The sequence below is a fragment of the Lepisma saccharinum genome, chromosome 14, assembly GCF_977018435.1.
Source record: "Lepisma saccharinum chromosome 14, izLepSacc3.1, whole genome shotgun sequence".
Taxonomy (NCBI): Eukaryota; Metazoa; Arthropoda; class Insecta; order Zygentoma; family Lepismatidae; genus Lepisma; species Lepisma saccharinum.
In genome coordinates, this window is record NC_139242.1 from 9196705 (window position 1) to 9217295 (window position 20591).

General features: G+C 36.7%; 1 protein-coding gene across 1 annotated transcript in view; it reads right to left on the reverse strand.

Moving 5' to 3' along the window:
* mtt (mangetout) overlaps nt 1-20591 on the reverse strand; it is a 390272-nt gene that overhangs the window by 268756 nt on the left and 100925 nt on the right. The window contains exon 4 of the mRNA XM_083135134.1: nt 1004-1148. Coding sequence (XP_082991260.1) covers nt 1004-1148 — 145 coding nt within the window. The remainder of the gene's footprint in view (nt 1-1003; nt 1149-20591) is intronic.

Here is a 20591-nt window from a genome sequence, read left to right on the forward strand (position 1 = left end):
CCGACGGCGTAGTGGTATCGTCGTTGCTTGGTATCAAGGAGTGCCGGGTTCGATTCGCGGTAAAGGCACATAGTGGTTCGGATTCAACTTTAAACTGTAGGTCTAGTCCCAATTAGCCTTCTGTGCATGAGTGGAATTCAATCAAAAACTGAAACCCAAGAAGACGTTATCGAAGCACGAAAAATGTTGGTGCTTTTAGCGAAATTCTGCTCAGGGCGTCAAAATATGTAGCTACGGGCTCCTGAGAAATTTAGAGTCCGTGTATCTACGACTGTTGTACCACTCCTAGAATACGTGAGTAAACTTTTACCACGCACCGAACTGAAGTGAGTAGAGCTTTGTGTAGCCCTATAGGCAGTCTGTGATAAGGTAAGTTGGTGGAACGTTGCAAGTTGCTCGACACCAACTTTCGTCACAACTGGTACGGAATTAGAAAATATACAATATATATCATAGGATTGCAATTGGGTATTAATCCTAGTTTAGCGGAGGGGGCTAATGATGGCATTTTTTGTAATTATTATAATTAATAAATAACTGACCATCTATAAACCAAAAAGCAGGAATAAAAATGTATTATTATGTTTATGTGAGTTTTAGCGAATGGTAAAATTCATGTGTGACACTCATGCAATAATTGGTTATTATTTTTTATTAATGATGGTAATTTTTAATTATTATAATTAATAAATAAGTACACATATATAATCAAAAATTGAAGCAGTGATTCAATAACAAACTCCCCCTCAGATAAATTTCTCGTACGGCAAAGTTGACGTTATATTAAATTTATTGAGATGGTGTTTTAAGTCCACTTTGTGTACAGTAAGGATAATCTTGACTGGACCTACAGTTTAAAGTGGGATCCGAACCACTATGCGCCTCCACCGGGTATCGAACCCGAGACCCCTTGATTACAAGGCGACGACGCTACCACTGTGCCATTGGGGATGCAACGTTATATTAAATGTCATCTACAAACAGTATAAAATTGTGGACTTACCTCTGGCTCTGGGTTTTGTGAGCAACTTCTGGACGATGTTGTCATATGCCTCTTCCTTTGCAACGCCTGAATCTTTCACTAACTTCTCTTTCACGGCAATACAGATGCTGTGTTTCGCTAGCAAATCCTCTAGTTCTTCAAAGGCCTAGGGAGAAAATATTATTACCAGAATATAATGTTTCTGAAAATAATGCAAATTACATATATTATATATTATCTCATAATGTGATACAGAATGGTCATGAATGTGGTGCTGCTATATTTCGCTATGTAAACTAATAACGAAGTTACCTATAGGACTGGACTTTTGAATCAGCCTGTATTTCTAATAACTGAGAATGTGAACATCAGCTTCATGTACGTTATTCAAACAATATTGAATTTAATTTTTGTTAGACTTTTACTGTTGAATTGTAGGAATAGGTCTGTCAAAATTTTATCATGCATTACCTAACCTACCCTACCCTATCCTAACCTACATCTAGCATAACTCAGATATCCATTAGCGTCCAATTTTAAAATTTTGTACAGTTACTGAGTAATAGTTTATGATACAGATATATTTAAAAAAAATAATTAAAAGACCCGTTTTTAAGAAGATGGCTACCAAAACTTTATTTACAACATCATGGATTCTTTTTTGTTACCCTAACGATGCATACTTGACTTATTTCGTGTCGCTTCTAGTGGAGCATAGGGCCTCCGTGAAGCATTTTCATCTTGTCCGATTCTTCGCTAAACTCTTGACTTCCAACCACGTCACGCAGCTCCTGCTCGATTGTCCTTCTCCATGTACATCTGGGGCGATCTCTCCTTTCTGCTCTATGGGGGTACCAATCCAAAGCATCCTTTTCTATTGAGCCATCCGGTTTTCTCAGGGTGTGCCCGATCCATTTCCATTTCCCCTTCTGTATTTGTTGTATGATTGGTTTCTGATTTGTGATATCCCAGAGTTTCTCATTTGTAATTTTATCAGGCCACTTTATAGATCCTCCTTAAGCACCTATTTACAAATGTTTGTAGTTTGTGTCCTATTTTTGTTTTGTTTGCTTCCAAGTTTCACAGCCATATAGTAAAACTGACTTAACATTTGTTTGAAATATCCTGAGCTTTGTTATTAATACAATTTGTTTACTTTTCCATATTGGATACAGTTGAATGAAAACTACAACGGCTTTGTTTATTCTGTTTTTCACATCTTCTTCTGCTCCTCAATTTTTTGTTGTTATTGCTCCAAGATATTGAAATCTTTCCACTTCTTCGACAATTGTGTTACCTATTTCCAATTTCTGCTTTTTTGTGGCATTTGTTCTAATTTATTTTGAATTTTTTTTCCATTTATTTTTAATCCGACTACTTTTGATTCAGATACTGCCTGTCTTTCAAATTGCTTTCCATATCCATAAAGTTGGCGCTAACACACATCCTTGTCTTACTTCAGTTTCATTTGTTTTTGGTTCTGATAGCTGGTTGTTGTGTATAACTTGACACTTGCTTCCTTCATATATGTTTCTTATCAGATTTAGTATTTTACTAGGCATACCTGTTTCGTGAAGAATCATCCACATGTTGCTCCTACTTAGTGAATCAAAAGCTTTTTGGTAGTCGATGAGGACTGTATGTAGTGTTGTTCTCCATTCTGCTGACTGTTCTAGTATATTTCGAAGAGTATTTATATGATCACAAACATGATCGATCTATTAGAACGACATCCTGCCTCTTCCTTGCTTATAGCTTCTTCTATTGGTTTCTTTATTCTATTTAATAATATTACTCGGTATTGATAACAAGGATATTCCTCCCCAGTTGCTGCATTTTGTAAGATCTCCTTTCTTTGGCAATTTGGCCTCCCCGATGGCGCAGTGGTAGCGTCGTCGCCTTGTTATCTAAGGGTCTCGGGTTCGATACCCGGTGGAGGCACATAGTGGTTCGAATTCCACTTTAAACTGTAGGTCCAGTCCCAATTAGCCTTACTGTGCATAAAGTGGAGTTAAAACACCATATCATATCATAATTCTTTGGCAATTTAATAATCAATCCTGTTTTCCATTCTTCTGGATATCTCTCTGTTGTCCAAATTTGGGATATTAGGGGATATAAAAGTGCTGCTGAAGTTTCTATATCCGCCAGCAAAATATCCGGTGGTATTCCATCTTTGCCTACAGCTTTACCTTTCTTTAATTGTTTAATTTCTAGTATAATCTCATCTAAGTTAGGAGTATGCGTGTTTACTTTCTTCAAGCCTTTAATCTCATACTTCTCACCAGTTTCTGATGCTTCTAGATTTTCATTTCCTACATGATGTTCTCTGTTTAATAATTCTTGGAAATAATGTTTCCATCCTTCCATTTGCTCTTTGTCTGATGTAACTTCCCATTAATATCTTATTATGATATGATCTATTTGATTTTCTGTTTTTGAATCTGGAGAAATCCACGTACGCTTATGACAATTCTTATGTGGGAAGATTCTTCCGCCAATTATTAAGTCGTTGCTTTCAGAAAATTCTGCCCATTCTCATTCATTTTACCTAACCCATGTCTTCCCATTACATATTTCAATCCTGAATTATCGTCGCCTAATGTAGCATTCAGATTTCCCATTATTATTTGTTTCTTTTTTATGTATTTTACTATGGGTGTCCTTCATTGCTTTATAAAAGTTTCCTTTATCTGCTTCATTTGCTTCTTCTGTGGGAGCATAACATTGCATAACAGATATGGCTCTTATTTTAGGATCGCAACAATGACGATGACGATGACGATGACGATGCATAAGCATCCAAATTTCGTGTGAAATAGTCCTTCAAGACCTTTCCAATGCCATCTAAATCACTTCTATAGGTGTCCTGTTTGGCAAAATATTTCAATAGAAAGTTATCAAGATATTGAAAGAAATGGTCGAAATAGCATATTTTGCAGCTTGGGGTTTCGGAAAGACAAAAGATATGGATCTATAACTTTGGTCAGATGACCCTTCCAGTGGGACAAATTTTAAATGAATCAAAATATGTGAGGTTGAAAAGTGCCTCTTCATTCGTTGATTTCACGTGGAATGAACCATTAATTGAGGACTAAAAGTGGTAAACGTTGTAAGTGTCAAAACCGAAAGTGTTGGAAAATCGCATCGTTCAGCACATCAACCCGTAAGAACGTTCACACACTACCTCTGAAACGCCCAGTGCTGCACACAGGCCCTCAGCACAACGTTGCAGTTACGGTAAACTGAGAGTCGTACTTGACTACAACGTACCGGATTTTACTTTGTGACGGTGAACATTATTCAGTTTTACTCTTCCCTAGCCGGAGATATGATGTTCTTATACACTCAGGGTTCGGGTATACATATATATATACATAATGAAAGTTAGCGTCGACTCAACAAGTTTATTACACTGGGATGAAATTAGATATCCGCACCAAAAACAAAGTCACAATATCTGCTGATAAGATTTCACTGCACTTTGCCGTCCCTGAAGTTCCAGGTTCGAATCTCCTCTGCAGGCATCTTGGGGAGGTAGGACAGGGACTATTCTATTTTTTTCCAGTGGGGAAAAAGGGACCTTATTTTTCTTTTAGGTCATTGTGTCGCCTATGTGTTGACATGGGGACAATACGGCATTAATTTAACGACTCAAGGAACAATTAAATCTGCCTTCCTATGAAAGAGTAATATTACCATGTAACTGATATTGATTATAAGCTTATTCAAAAGTACGTCTAAGACATCAGGTGTTCCTCTACCCCTAGGATAGAAAGTAGGGTCCAGTAGAGCAGATATATATGGAAGCGCTTGGAGTAGAACATTTCCAGATGGATGAGATATTCTGGAATACCATATAGGATGCTTGGAATTAAGATCGCCTCCAACAATAACGTTGGGTTCCAGTGTGTCCAATTGTAGTACGTCTTGAATAATCCAGAACTGTAGCAGGAGGCCGATACGCTGCAATTAATATCAGATCTTGTGAAGTAGTATGCACCTTAACTGCAATTGCCTCAATTGATGTAAATGTGGGTAGTGCTATTCTTGCCGCCTTGATTCCTTGTATTGTTAATATCAGAAGTCCGCCTTTTCTTTGTTGGAGTCGGTCTTCACGGAAGATTCTATAACGTGAGATGGTCCATTTCATATGTGGTTTGAGGTGAATCTCGTTAATTAGTGCAATATCTATATTTTTATTGCAAAGTAGATGAGTGAGTTCAGGTGTCTGATTTGCTATGCCATCGACATTGTATATCAGCAAATTGATATGTTGAAGCAAATTATGTCTACAAAAACAGCCATCAGATTGCATTTCAATCAGTATTTGTATTATGATTGGTATTATAGACATTCCTGAGGATGCTTGGGAGAACTTTTTTAGTCCTCGGGGTACATGTTGCCATATCTTGGTAAAGTTCCATGTATTAGCCAGATCCAGGAGTATTTGCAGACCTTGACCAGCTTGTCCAGTATTTGTTGTTGGTTGGTGACGTTGTCCCATTCGAGACTGTGGGCCAGTTCTGTAGGCATAATATGTATAACGTGCTGCTTTAGTGGGCCTGATAAATGTTGAAGCTGGAGCTGTACTGGTGGAAATGACAGGTTGACTGGTGTTATCATCTGAGGTTTTCTCTGTTGTTGATCTATTAAAATGAAGATCCGACAGCCTCTCAAGTTTGCGGGATGTTCTCCCCCACAGTTCGCACACGTGGGGGGGATCATTCCTCTTCTTCTGACATTTATATGCTTCATGTGGTTTACCACATTTAACACAGCGTGGTATGGTAAAACATTGCTGCTGGGTGTCGTCTAGACGTTGGCATTTATGTCATTGTATGACTGTTGGGGGGCAGATATTCTACGACCTCAATTCCTTAGATGTTAATATATTCCAAATCGTAAATCGTTGATGCTGCTGGTGATCTCTTGAGTGTAATCAGTAATAGTGGTATGTTCTTCCTTTAGGGACCCTTTGGGTTACGCTAGCTCATTTGGTGAACAGTCAGAACTTCAAATCCATAATCAATGAGTTCCGACAAGATGTACTTCGTATCTCGATCTATAGGAAGATGTCGAATGACAACCCTAAGTGGACGATTTTGACGATTCGGAGCTATGGCGAATCTTTCTCTGTGTGTTTGAAGATATGTTTTCAATTTGTTGAAATCATTTGATGAAGTACATTGGAAACGTATACTATCCATTGTGTAACGCACCCTTGGGTTAATCTTGGTAGTTTCGATAGTCATGACAAAATTATAAGGTGCCGGTTGATGATAGACATAGATCAACGGCTCTTTGGTAGGTTTTGGTGTGGAAACGGAAGGTATTTTATCTTCTCCCTCTGTTTGAATCGGCATGTTTTCAGGTGGTAATTCCGGTTGGTCTGATGGGAACGCATCATATCTATTTGATGTTTCAATTGTTGATGGTGGATCAGCAGTAGCAGTACTGGCCGGAACTTTCTTTCTTGGAGGTATGAGTTGAATCCCTTCGGGATCAACGGTCTTGGTTTGTGTGGATTGCATATAACGTTCTCTTCTATCGGTTGGCTTCATAAAGAAGTTTTCGGAAGATCTGGAATATACTCGTCGTGGTGGGCGCATTTTCTCTCCTTGCGATTTGGAGACTTATTTATTTATTTCCCTTCAACAGAGACAAGTCTCCAATTACAGAAAGGTAATATCAAAATATTACATTTTCATTTACAACTTGTATGTACGCACGTACACATTCTCCCTCCTTTACTCACACACATATTTACAAACATAGACAGATAATACATAATACATATATACATATATATATACAGACATCTTGGTGACAGAACAGGTTTACTGCTTAATTGTGACAACAGAAATTTTCAGATATTTACACATTTCATCTGAATTACACAAAACAAGTATCACAAACACTGGTACAATATATCATTACAACAAACTTCAATATGACAAATCCAATTCTTATAATAAATACGACGGTCACTATTTATATTTTGAGCCTAACAATGAAAAAACAGGAATTTGGCATTGAAAACTGCTTTATTGTTTTTCGAAGTATTCTCCTTTATGGTCAATACACTTTTGCATTCGTTCGAACCATTTGTCAAAGCAGTTTTTCCAATCTTCTTGAGACACCTCCATAATATGGTTTTTGAACGCATCAACGGTGTCTTCCGCCGACGAAAATCGTTGTCCACGCAATTTATTCTTGACATTCGGGAACAAGAAGAAGTCATTGGGTGCCAAATCAGGACTGTACGGCGGATGACCCATCAATTCGATTTTTTGACTGTTCATAAAGTCGGTTGTTAGACGAGATGTGTGACAGCTGGCATTGTCTTGATGAAGAATGATCCGACGGCGTTTGTTTGTTTTCCGTATTTGACTGAAGACCTCTGGCAAACAAATTGTTGTGTACCATTCAGAGTTGACCTTTCTACGTTCCTCTAAAGGCACAGTTGCCAAATGACCAGTTTTCCCGAAAAAACAGGCGACCATTTGTTTCGATGTGCTTCGAGCGCGAACAACTTTTGTTGGATTTGGTTCATCTTGAAACACCCATACAGTCGACTGCTGTTTACGTTCCGGCTCATATGCATATATCCATGATTCGTCACCTGTTACAATCTTATATACGTCTTTTGAAGCCCCACGATTGTATTTATTGAGCATTTGTTTGCACCAATTGACGCGAGCATCTTTTTGAGTTTTTGTCAAATTTTGTGGGATCCAACGAGAACATACCTTTCTCACAGCTAAATGATCATGTAATATTTTATATATGCTGGTGGAAATAATGCCTATGGTTGCATCAATCTCACAGTATGTCACATGACGATCTTGCATTATTAGGTTTTGCACAGCATCAATGTTTTCTTGAACAACAACTGATTTTGGACGACCTTCGCGAATCTCGTCGGTGAGCGAATGGCGGCCACGATTAAATTCGTTATACCAGCGTTTCACAGTGGCAAAGGATGGGGCTTCATCGCCAAATGTGGAAGTAAGTTGATCGATGCACTCTTGTCTTGATAATCCACGTCGAAAATCGTAAAAAATCATAGCACGAAAATATCCACGAGTTAATTCCGTTTTATTGTTGTCGCGCAATCTCCAAGGCAACATAAACAACACAAATTAAGCTATTGACAAAACATTTGAAGTACGTTTTGGTCAATAATGCCAGACGATTCCGTGCAAACGTCAAATCGCGCCTAACTTCAATCAGTGTTGCCAAGGCTCAAAATATAAATAGTGACCCTCGTACATTACTAAGAGAGATAACCCTTTAACATAATCATAAATGTGGTTCTTGTCATACCGAAATCCAAGTCCACCAAATGATTTGAGATCTTGTTATATTGAGGTGTTATTTTTTGTAGTGGGGAACTTTTATACATTTCTGTTCTTGGTATTTTGTAAGAGAGTAAATTTCTATTAAATATATGACCCTCTCTCACATTAAACCATATTCTCTCTAGTATAGAACTACTATCAATATGTCCATTTATTATTTTATACAGAAACATTTGTTGAGAAATTTCACGTCTATTTGACAGGCTTACAAAATCAAATTCATTTAAGGGGGTTCTAAAGCCATGCCAAAGCATAGACCCAAATTTCTAAGGGTAACCGTACAACTAATATAGATTTGGTAAGGAAGAAATTTTCCAATATAAAAGATTGTTTTATTCACTAGAAGATGTGAACCTTATAATTATGTTACGATTGAAGGGATTTAAGTAAATAACAGAAAATACAAGGTATCCGTCATGTTCAAACTGCTCCGTACAGATGGCGCTGCAGTGGTAGTTTTGTTAATACCAGTGCATTTTCTTTATTTTATGACTAGTATGGAAGATTTCGTGGTGAAACAAAGATCACATGTTCTTCCCGCAAGCATATGAAATACTATGTGAAAAATGAAAACATTTCGTACCTTCAGAGAGTAGTGCCTATCATTAAAACTTTTGAAGTGGCGTTTCGTAGCAATATACTCCGTGGTGCAGATTTTAGCCAACACTGTTGCCGATATTTCACGCCGTGTTTTCTAACGATATGATCAACACAAGTGCGTCGAAATCGTGAAAGTTAAACCAAGTTACCAGAGAATAAAGAATCCAGTACATGTTGGAAGAAGGAAACATCGGAAAAAACTGAAAGGTAAGTCTTATATTTAAATGCTTATTGCTTAATACATCAAAAGTAAAACGTTTGCAATATGCAAGAGTGATGCAGAATGTATGATTTATTTATATGTTGAGGAAATACCTTCCGATATAATTTCTGTGAGAATATCGCTTCAACGTCTCAACATTTACAACGCAGCACGCATTTTTCCTTACAAAGTTCATAATTCTTTGCAATTGTAAAATCAGAAGAGAATGTTATATTAAATTAGGCATAATGCAGATATTACAGTTTTGTGATTATTACTAGAGCATGAAATACCTTGATTTAGATTATATTCTGGCATTAAATCGATATTGCACAAAATGCTCTACTATCGTTCTTGGGAGATTATTTTCGTATTTCACTGGTGCTATTCAAATATACGTACATCGGAATTTGTATTACAAATCAGTCGTTCATTATAGTTTCACTTCGCCCTTGTACAAGGTTGGAACGAGATGTTTCTGACCTGTTTTGAACAAGATTTTTCTCTTTTATGTTTTTGAAACTTGAATACAGTTCATAAAGCTCGCAAATGTTAAATGCAATAAGTAGGTTAAGCTGTTAGGTTGGATTGGAATAGATTTATTGTGAGATCCCCGAATTTTGTGCAAGTTCTGGACAAAGTTCTGTTATCTTCTTTCACAGAATCAGGTCAGAAAACCGGTTTTGTAAGCTGTATAAAACATTTGGTTTTCTCGTTCTTTCATAATTTTGAACGTCTAGTAATGGTAGAGCAACATTTCCAATAAGTTCAAGCTTTATGTATTTAAAGTGTAAAAGTACACCCTAACAGCTAAAAGAGTAAAGTCCTAACAGTCTACCAAACAATAGTTTTCGTGTTTACTGAGAATTTACAAATTAGTATAGATTAGTAAATATTAGAAGTTCACATATTTTACAAGTGCAAGGCCAATTATTTATTTGTGAGTAAGATTGAGTGATTTTCAGAGAAATCATAATTTGTCCAGATTATGTTACTAATATTTGATTCAATAACCTACTGAAGTCAAAGTCCTATTCATAGGCGTGCGCACGGGGGGAGGGGGGGCAAGGGATGCTCACGGACGTTCGCAGATTTTTCCCACATAGGGACAAGCAAGATATTTTTCCGTGGGGCATATTACCCCGATAATAGTGCTGCCCCCTCAAAAACACCACTTGAATTTGAAATTATCGCATACTTGCGTCCCTCCATTACATACGTAATAGTTAATGTAAATTACTATGACTGAAATCAAATTATACGTGTGAAATATATACTTTTAGGTAGATATTCGTTTTCGAAGAGGGAGGTGTGGTAATCCTTGCCCCCCTTCTAGACGTTCCATGCCCCTACATTATTATACTTTCAACTAGAAATTTAGTGTAGAGGAATGACTTATTAAACGATATTGGTTGCAGTGGCGCAACCACAAGGGGGCAGAGGGGCATTGCCATATCACAACCTTGGACGGAAATCAATTCTAGGAGGGCAAACATTGAATTAAGAGAAAGTAAAACTAACAGAAATTAAATTAAGAGTAGCAGGACAATAGGATACTCAAAATGGAATTAGTTTTCACGTCTTTCTATCATCATTTTTTCCAGACGGCCAGGAGCACTTGTAGGGTGGCACAGATGGGCAATTGCCCCCTCGACTTCAAATTTTATATACAAAGAAAAATACATCTCGTAAAATTTTCTTGCTCGGTTCGCTCGCAATATCTGCTTTTCTTACAGTCTTGTCAAGTTCATAGTCATAGTTAGGGGACGGCGGGAGTTGTCCCTGGACGCTGAACAATCTGAATGAGAAAAATTGTAAAAGAGAACGCCATGGCGTCCCGTGATTTTTTTGCGCCATATTAAATCAATACAGTTTTCACTTTGCAAAAATTTGGATCGTGAAATCTTCTTGCTCGCTTCGGTCGCAATTTATTTTCTGTAGTGCATTGTAAATTACCAGAGACAGTGTAAGAACAATTAAGTACTTCAGACAGTAGCTCCTGTAACAGCTTGGTTTGGAGGAAAAGGAGCGCGCATATTTCAGACAATTTATAACATTTTTGCTATTGGTTTGTTATGGGGCGGATGAATTGATTATGTAATGTATATAAATAATATGTCATATACACACACACACACATATACCCATCAATGCAATAGAACTAAAACAGTGAGATAAAGGGAAGTTTTTCTTTCCCGACTAAACTTTCAAGGCTTTTGCCCCCCCCCCCTAATCAGAGGGTCTGCGCACGCCTATGGTCATATTTAACATGCACTGTAAAGATAGATCTGAGTCACTGGAGTGAGCTGATACCTTGAATCAAACCTTTTATAATTCTGTTATAAAAGGACCACTTCGTTAACCATTATGGTGCAGTTTAGATCAATTATATTCACATCCACTTACACAACATCTCTAAGTTGTTTTCATTTTATTATTAACTCAACTTGTCTGTGGTTGTAACAATGTAATGAAAATGTTTTTTTTTTTCATCTTTGTTAAGTTCATAGTCTCATACAGCATATTAACAATATTCTTATTTGCTCCTTTTGCAGATGAACATTTGAGAATCTATTTGATGTGTCTTTTAAGAATACCTTGAAATTTGTAAAAAGGTCAACAGATTTGACTAACAATGGCAACCCAATACCGTGGAAGTTTGTGGATATGCTTCTATGGAATCAAAACCGTCTTTGTGGATTGTTTGACCCGTACACAATTTGCAGATACATGGTTGAATGGTGATGGTTTACAAGATATCAAGAGTCCAAAATATACTCAAGAAATGATGTTGCAAGACTCCTTAATATTTGGTTGCAAGTAGTCAGCAATTGGGAACGGTATATTTGAGAAACTGAAAATAATGGGAATGGTATAACTTGTTTGTCTTGTCTCTCAAGTTATAGCACACATTCCTTAAAATTTTTGCTAGTTCCAATTTTGAAGGGTATTTGCCCAAAATCTTAGGATATTCATTGCTTTCTGAATGGGATGATGATTCCAAGACAGCAAGAAGCATACGTATGTATGAGAGAACGACATAATGTTTTGTAGGATGGACAACAAGGAGGATGAAGTTCCATTGAAAGAAAAATGTTAATGTGAATTTATACGTATATCCCGAATATATAGTTTTTGTAGTCCTTTCATGCAATGATTTTTGAATGATTTGAATTTTATTCTAATGCTAATTATTACCATATTGTATCTTAGAAAACTTCTCTCACAATTCTTATCTGAGTATCTTATCTAAGATATCGACAGTGTTTGGAAAGTTACTTTTCAAAAGTAATTCAAATTTAATCACTTGAGAAATTAATTCAGTTATAATTACTGTAGCTTTAAAACGTATCTAATTTAGTTACTATTACAATTAATTTGTTCTAGATTTGTTATATCTTGTAAGACATGGTTCAGAACATGAAATGCAAGTGCACTACTCATTTCATCACAGATGACCACCAACAACTTACCATTAAGTTCATATATAATTGAGGACTAAAAGTGGTAAACGTTGTAAGTGCCAAAAGCGAAAGTGTTGGGAAATCGCATCGTTCCTCACATCAGCCCGTAAGAACGTGCACACTAGTGACCTCTTTACACGCCCTTTGAACTACTTAGAGGGCTACCAGCCACATTTTACATTTACCATATTATAAAACATGGCACATTTCACAGTTTAACGTGGAAAACGGTGTTTGAATTATTGTGGCACTTACAGCGTTTACCAATTTTAGTCTTCAATTATAACTGCTGGCGTCCGTGTTGGAGTGGTTAGAACAGCGCGTTACGACGCTAGGAGTCTCTGGTTCGAATCCCGGCATGGGTATGCTTTGTATGTGATCCTTCATAAGTTTCATCATTTATCACTCGTTCTCATCTTTGCGATTAGACAAAAATGGCAGAAAAGCGTAGTAAAATAAACTAAATCAATCAACCACATAATTATAACTAAGTTAATATATTTTATATATAAATACAGAGGTAATAAAATCCACATCTTTTTCTTAAAGATGAAAAAATAATATTTTATTGTATTTTTGTTGAGCAAACAATATATTATTCAGAATTACTGTTGAACTGTGGTATACCAATGAGGATTGTTGGAGATTATATAGTCTTATGTCGAAATTATTCTAATTAAAATACACTTGGAATAGATACATTCTGGTTCTTGGCAATAAATAAGATTGTTCTCATGGTATCACGATTTCAATAATCACTAATTCATCCATTCTTTCAGGCAAGGATATGATTCAACAAATTTTAAAATGGAACAGAAGAAATTTCCTTTCTATGCAAAAAAAATAGTAATTGTACACTTCTGTTCACATCAATTGGTACATACTTCAACTGTTCGATCCTATAAAGAGTGACACTTTATGTGAACAGGAGTGTACAACTAACTTCGAAGTTAGTTACTCGTTAGGTGGAAAAATAACTGAATTTCAGGTACTAATTTCATAAAGTAAGTAGTTTACAGTTAATGTTACTCGAAAATGTTACTGTTACTTCCAAAGACAGCTGCAGAACAAACCAGTATAATTCTTCACGAAACAGGACTTTGGACATTGTGCGGAGGCAACTTGTGTAAAATTGTACTTAAGTATTTTGAATCGAACAAACAATCACTCTGCTGCTCGTTTACCTTTATTCCCGGTTTTCAAATAAAGGCCTCCCCGATGGCGTGGTGGTAAAGTCGTCGCCTTGTAGCTACTCAAGAGGTTCGATACATGGTGCAGGCGCATTGCACAGTGGTTCGGATCCCACTTAAACGGTAGGTCCAGTCCTGATTAGCCTTTCTGTGCGTAAACATGACTTAAAACATCAATTTAAGTTTTTCAAATAAATAATGTTCTTAAAGTATAGTAGTTTGAGATTTAATTTCCATTGTAACACTGTTAAGTCTTGTTTTCATGTCATTAAAATGTTGACGAAGGAAAATTTTTATAGTATAAAAAAATATACATAAAAACGTAACGTTTCCACCCTCTAACAGGATCTTCTTCAGACGAATATTCACAATTGACAATAAGCAAATAATATTTGGTCTTATCGTCATCCTGAGAAAATGGAACACATTTTTGTATCAATTGTAATTCTGCAAGAAAAATACATTAGGAAACTGAAATTTACGGCCTTGTGGAAAAATTAACATTAATACTTTTAAGCATTTTTCAACAATGTTTATAATTGAAAAAATTGAAAATGTGTATTATCTTTAATTTCATTTTACTAATACAGGGTGCAGAAAATAATATCTTGCGAATAGTATTTCAACAATGAAAGCACGGTGCGTTGAATACGTTCTGCCAAAGAATATTTTGAACAGTCGCTCCATACACAAGAAAAGAACTTCGCTGAAGCAAGCGAACGAAAGCAAGTCTCTGCGCAAGTAGTGACGCGAGACGGCTCTACCAATGAACACGTGAGAGGGGATGAGATTCCGCGGAACGGCGGAAAGCTACTGTAGTTACCAGCTTTCACAGCATCGTGTACTGCTTCGCTCTGCCCACTCGATCCCCCACCCCCTTCTCTGCCGCATGTGCAGCCTTGCTGGAGCAGAGATATTTGAGACAGAGTATAAAGTCTCCAATCAAAAGTAGAGAGTATTGTCATACAAAATGAAGTGTACAGTCAACGCAGGCACGTATCCAGAGATTCCTTTCGGGGGGAGGGGGGACAATGTATTTTTAAAGGGGTATAGATAGAACCGCACAGGTGTATATTTAAGGCCAGTGGTGCCCTTTTGGTGGCAAAGCGGGGGGGGGGGGGGGGCAAGGAAAGTTTACTTTCACTTTGTAGACAAGGCCTAGCATTAAGAGGCCATAGTGCGGAGGCAAAAAAATGGGGAGCAACTGTCCCCTAAATAGTAGCCACCGTTTAAAGCTGCCATTTTTATCACATATTTGTCCGTTTCTTCTCATCAGGCATCAAAACATCTTTGGTGTCTTTGAGTGTCTTCACGAAGCTGTTACACAATGGATGGACAATCCACTCGACGATGCGAGATTCAAACTGTGGGCTGTGAACTGGATGCACACAGTTCTCTAATATTTCTCCCTGATTCGAGCCTGAACACCACTAATGTGTCTTGTCCTCCCATGTATGCAGCTCTTATAAAAGCTGAAACCCACCAAATTGTTCATATTCAGGCCTAAGCACTCGCAAGTGTTCAAAATTGTCCGTCACAGCTTCCGCAGTCTTGTCATATATCGGCACGAAACAAAGGAAGTATTCTCGAACACAGCTGGATCGAGAAACAATTAATGCACAGTAAAAACCCTTCCGTTCCCAACACATCTAATGTTTCGACTTCCAATATGATAAAATGCTCACTCATTTAAATCCAGTGGCGTGATGGGGGTCATAACCCTCCATTGGCCCAGTATTTCTAAAAAAAATAAATGAACATCGAAGGCAGAGAAATATGGCAAAATGAAGACTGACTATCGAGAAAAAGTATACGTAACCCCCCCCCCCCCCGCATCCCTTCGAAAATCCTGGGTATGCCAGTTGAGCAACCGCACGACATGCCAGAGACCCTGGTTCGGGTCCTGGTAGAGCCTGAAAATTCCGCTAAAATATCTACATATGCAACATCTTCCTGCTTTCTCTTCTCGACATTCATATAATTTTCGGCTGTCCCATTGTAGTGGTTAAGTGTTTGAGTATGCGAACCCAGTTGGCTTAAATAAAAGTCATTTTTATCCCATGAAGGTCTCGGACTGCATACACGAAATTTGGCCCGGGCACAAATAAAATTACAGTTGATCTGTGCAACTTATTTATGTCTTAATAAACCGCCCCAATATCCGGTACTCCTGAAATATTCACTTTAGACCTTCGATCTCTTCGGCTCATGCCCCGAACTAGCATTACACTGAGGCTCCTAGAGTTCCACAGACGTCAATATTTTCAACTTTGGACACGAACTAGAAGTAGACTTCGGTAGTTTACGGGAAATTGTCTCACTAGTCCTCTCATTTTCGAATTACTAACAGATTCTGTTGTACTGATCAACAGGGAAATTGAAACCGAGTATTTACGTCTTCATTATATTCTAGAATGTTCCGCAGGTAAAACGTGTCGTTAATATTACCAATGGTTCGACTCCACCTCTTATTTAAGAACGTTTCCTTTCCCGCTTTCCAAAGAATAAATAATACAAAGAATCGTCCTACTCGTGGCACGCTTTGTTGTGCAGCTTCCAAATGATGACAAATCTTTACACAATGATAGCGCTCGCTGCGACAACAACAATGAAAACGCAAGAAAAGTTTACGTGCAATATTGTCAATAAAAGGGTTATAGAACATTCTCCGTCTTGCCTCGATAATTACTCTCCTTAAATTATCGTCACATGATTCAAGAAGCCAAAAAACGAATTTATCCAATGTAAACTGATAAGATTTCCTGCGGGGGCTCGGCCCCCTGATCTCCAACTTGAATACGTGCTATGATCAATAATATGGTTATGGAACATTCTCTACCTTGCCCCGATAATTATTTCTCTCCTTAAATTATCGTCGCATCTTTCAAGAAACCAAAAACCTAATTTTATGTAGTGTAAACTGAAAGATTTACCTTGGAAGGGGCTCGACCTCCCCACCCCGATCCCCATCTTGGATACATGCTATTATCAATAACAGGGTTATAGAACATTTTCTGTCTTGCCTTGATAATTATTACTCTCCATAAATTATCGCCACATTATTCAAGAAGCCAAAAACCTACTTTATCTAGTGTAAACTGAAACATTTCCTGGGGGATCGACTCCCCTTATCCCCACATTGGACACGTGCTATTATCAATTACAGGGTTGTAGAAAAATTTACCTTGCCTCGATAATTTTTTCTCTCCTTAAATTTTCGTCACATTGTTTTATTTCACACACACAAGAAACCAAAAAGCCTCATTTTATCTAGTGTAAGCCGAAAACTTTCGGGGGGGGGGGCTCTAGCACCCTGAGCCCCCCTTGGATACGTGCCTGAGTCAACGCAGCATTTGCTTCAAACTTATTCACAAAATTTTTCAATTATTTCAATTACTGTCCTCACTTGGTCAGTTTCGTGTTTGAATTAACTTAACTTATTATTGTATTTTCTTCTCTGCGTTCTGAATATTAAAATAAATACTGAACATAAAACAACGAATTTTATATTAATATTTAACTACACTCATTATTGCACTTTCTTCTCTGCGTTCTAAATATTAAAACAAATACTTAATATATAACAACGGATTATATATTAATATTTCGACTATTACTGATGATATATTGCTTATTTCTGTAAGAAGAACATATAACTAAAATCTCATGATTATCAATTTCCCTGATTTACTACTTTTTTTTAATTCACTAACTCACCTCTAACCAATATGGCGTCATCTCACATCGAGTACCCTAATCGACCTACCTGTATGTATGTACCTTGGTTATATTTACGCGGAGATCTGGCAACATGGCCCTCGGTTGCCATGGCAAACTGCCATCTGTTATCGAAAAATTACCACAAAATTGCCTTTAGTACGGCCTTAACAAATCATTGTATGGTACTTTAAGAATTATTGGCGATATTCGATACTTCTTATAATATAAAAATCTGAGAAATTTCTTCAATAATATTTATCTGGGAGTCACAGGTTGGCGCCCAAACAGTACAAGCATATTCTAATTTGCTTCTAACTAAACATTTGTAGAGCATACACAAAGAGCATATATCATTTAAACTTTTAGCATTTCTGATTAGAAATCCAAGATTCCTGTAAGCATTCTGGGTAATGCAAGAAATATGCTCAGTAAAAGTCATATTATGGGTAATAATTACTCCTAGGTCTTTAATGGAATACACTTTTTTTTACAAATTCGCCGTTAATAACATACTTATCATTTCGCAAATTATTTCGTGCTTTGGTAAATATCATGTATGAACATTTCTTAATATTAAACTTGATATCATTCTCTACACTCCACCTATGAACCATGTTTATATCAGTCTGTAATTTCCTAGTATCCGTAATATCCCTAATTTCTCTATATATTTTAACATCATCTGCGTACACTAAACACTTTGAAAATTTGATTGTACGGGTCATTCCACGCCATTTCAACGAGGTCATGACACCCACCAACTCCGATTTCGATGAAATTTGGTATACACCCTTCCTTTATGGTTCAAAGAAACCACCTATTTTTTTTTCACTCTATCTCAAACGGTTTTCATTTTACAGCACTTTGAAATGTTATCAAATCAGTGTTGTCTGTCACTCTTGAGACCCTCGACACAAGATACCTTTGCTTACATTTTATTTCTTCTCTCCTTAACCAATCATCAGATCTCTTTGAAATTTTACGCAAAGTGCAATGAAATAATGAGGATTTCAGAAAAAAATACATCAGCACTCAAAAAATTTACAAATGCCTATAAAATGACTAATAATGGATTTGTATCCTAATTTTTGTGGTGGGAAAACTAGGTTACGAAAATCTGAATTTTCATCTTGTGGGTATGATGGAACAAAAAACTTTTGATGATGAAAATCATTGCAAAGACATGCTCTCTCGCTACAAAAAATTTTTTTTTTTGGTTTTTTTATTCCTTCTAACGAAAATTTTACGATTTTTGGAAATTGCCTAAAATTTCAGGGTCAATCCGTACCAAATGGTCCAGAACTGTTCGCTCGACCATTTTTAAAATTTTTCATTTGCTTGTCGTTGTAACCTCTGTACAAGGGTAGTTCAAAACAGGCATTATTTTTCTAAAACTAGACTTCGTTTGAAAATGGCCGCCATTTTTGTTTCATGACTTGCAACATTTTTGGCCTATGCAGACAGTTGCGATAATTATGATAACTCAGCTAAGAAAAATTATAGAAATCTGGGGTAAGAAACATTGTTTTTAGTACATTTCAGGCTACATTTTATGTTCCGTATCTTTTTTCACCACATCTAATGCAAATGGCTGAAATTTAGGGTCAAAACTGACTGATATTCAATTTTGAAGGGAAATCAATGTATAGGATATATTTTTTTAGTAGGTAAGCAATGAAATATCAGAGCTATAATTTTTTTAGAGGAAACATGTATGAGGTGTTCCTAAAAAACCGGACTGTTGCTACAAAATCTTTTATTGGTAATTTTGTACAATACGAACATTATCTCCTTCAAAGTACTCCCCTGAACTATCGATACACCGCTCCATACGAATGTTACATTGCTGGTAGCAGTGCTGGAAATCATTTTCTGAAACCATGTTCATGACTTCCGTCGCTTTTGTTTTCACAGGTTCTACGGTCGTAAATGTTCTAACACTGTGATCCCATGCTTGGCCAAAAAAGCCTTGACTGACAATGCCGTATGGACAGGAGCATTGTCCTGATGAAGAATCCATGACTTGCTAAGATCCAAAGTTCTATCGAGGCTATTTTTAATATTATTTACAGAATGAAGGTTATAAAAATTCAAAAAATTTAACAAAGCTCTACGAGAGGGTCCACCATTCTGTAACTCGTAACCTGAACTGGTAATCGTGGGTAAATTGAAATCTCCAATTATAAGTATATTCTAGCCATGAAATTAAAAGAAAGAATTAAACTTATTATAAAGTGACAAATATCTTTCTATACCGCATGCAGGCGTAAAATAAATTGTAGTGATGTAATAAATCTTATTACGTGACTTATTTTAACAACCAATGTATCTACCTCACAATTCAAATTTATTACTTCCGATTTCAGTGTTTCCTTTATTGCTATCATAACTCCCCCTCCCCTGTTATTCCCAAGTCTATCGCGACGGTACACTTTGTAATTGCCATTAAATAATTCATTACTATTTACACTCTCATGCAGCCAGGTTTCAGTAACAATTATAATATCAAAATTATTACTCAAAACATTAATATAAAATTCCATAATCTTAGTATTTAGACCACGGGCATTTTGATAATAAATACATATTTCATTTATACGACCCTCGAAAGTTACATTAATTGGGTGACGTCTTCAAGTGATTTTAATAATATGATGTTAGTATCATCCCTTTTTTTCCTTAACTTAATTAATCCCGCATGGTCTACCCATAAATAAGCATAGTTTTTCTCGTATTTTATCTTCCTAGCCTGACTAAGAATGCGTTTCCGGTAAGGTGTGAGGCTTTGGTTAATATAAATGATTTCACTTTTGGTATAACCGAGAAGTACAGCATTTAAGTTCCTTTTCACTTTCCTCTTCTGTAGAAAGGCATCCTTGTCCACTCGTCTGACAAATTTTACAATGATTCCACTTGAAAATTGATTAGATGGTTTGCGCAACCTGTGACAACAGTCTATCATCTCATCCTTGATTTCTATGTCCAATGCTCGGCCAATAGTTTTTACTACATCCGTCGTATTTTCATTCAACTGCTCAGGAATACCGTATATTTCTAATGTATTGCGGC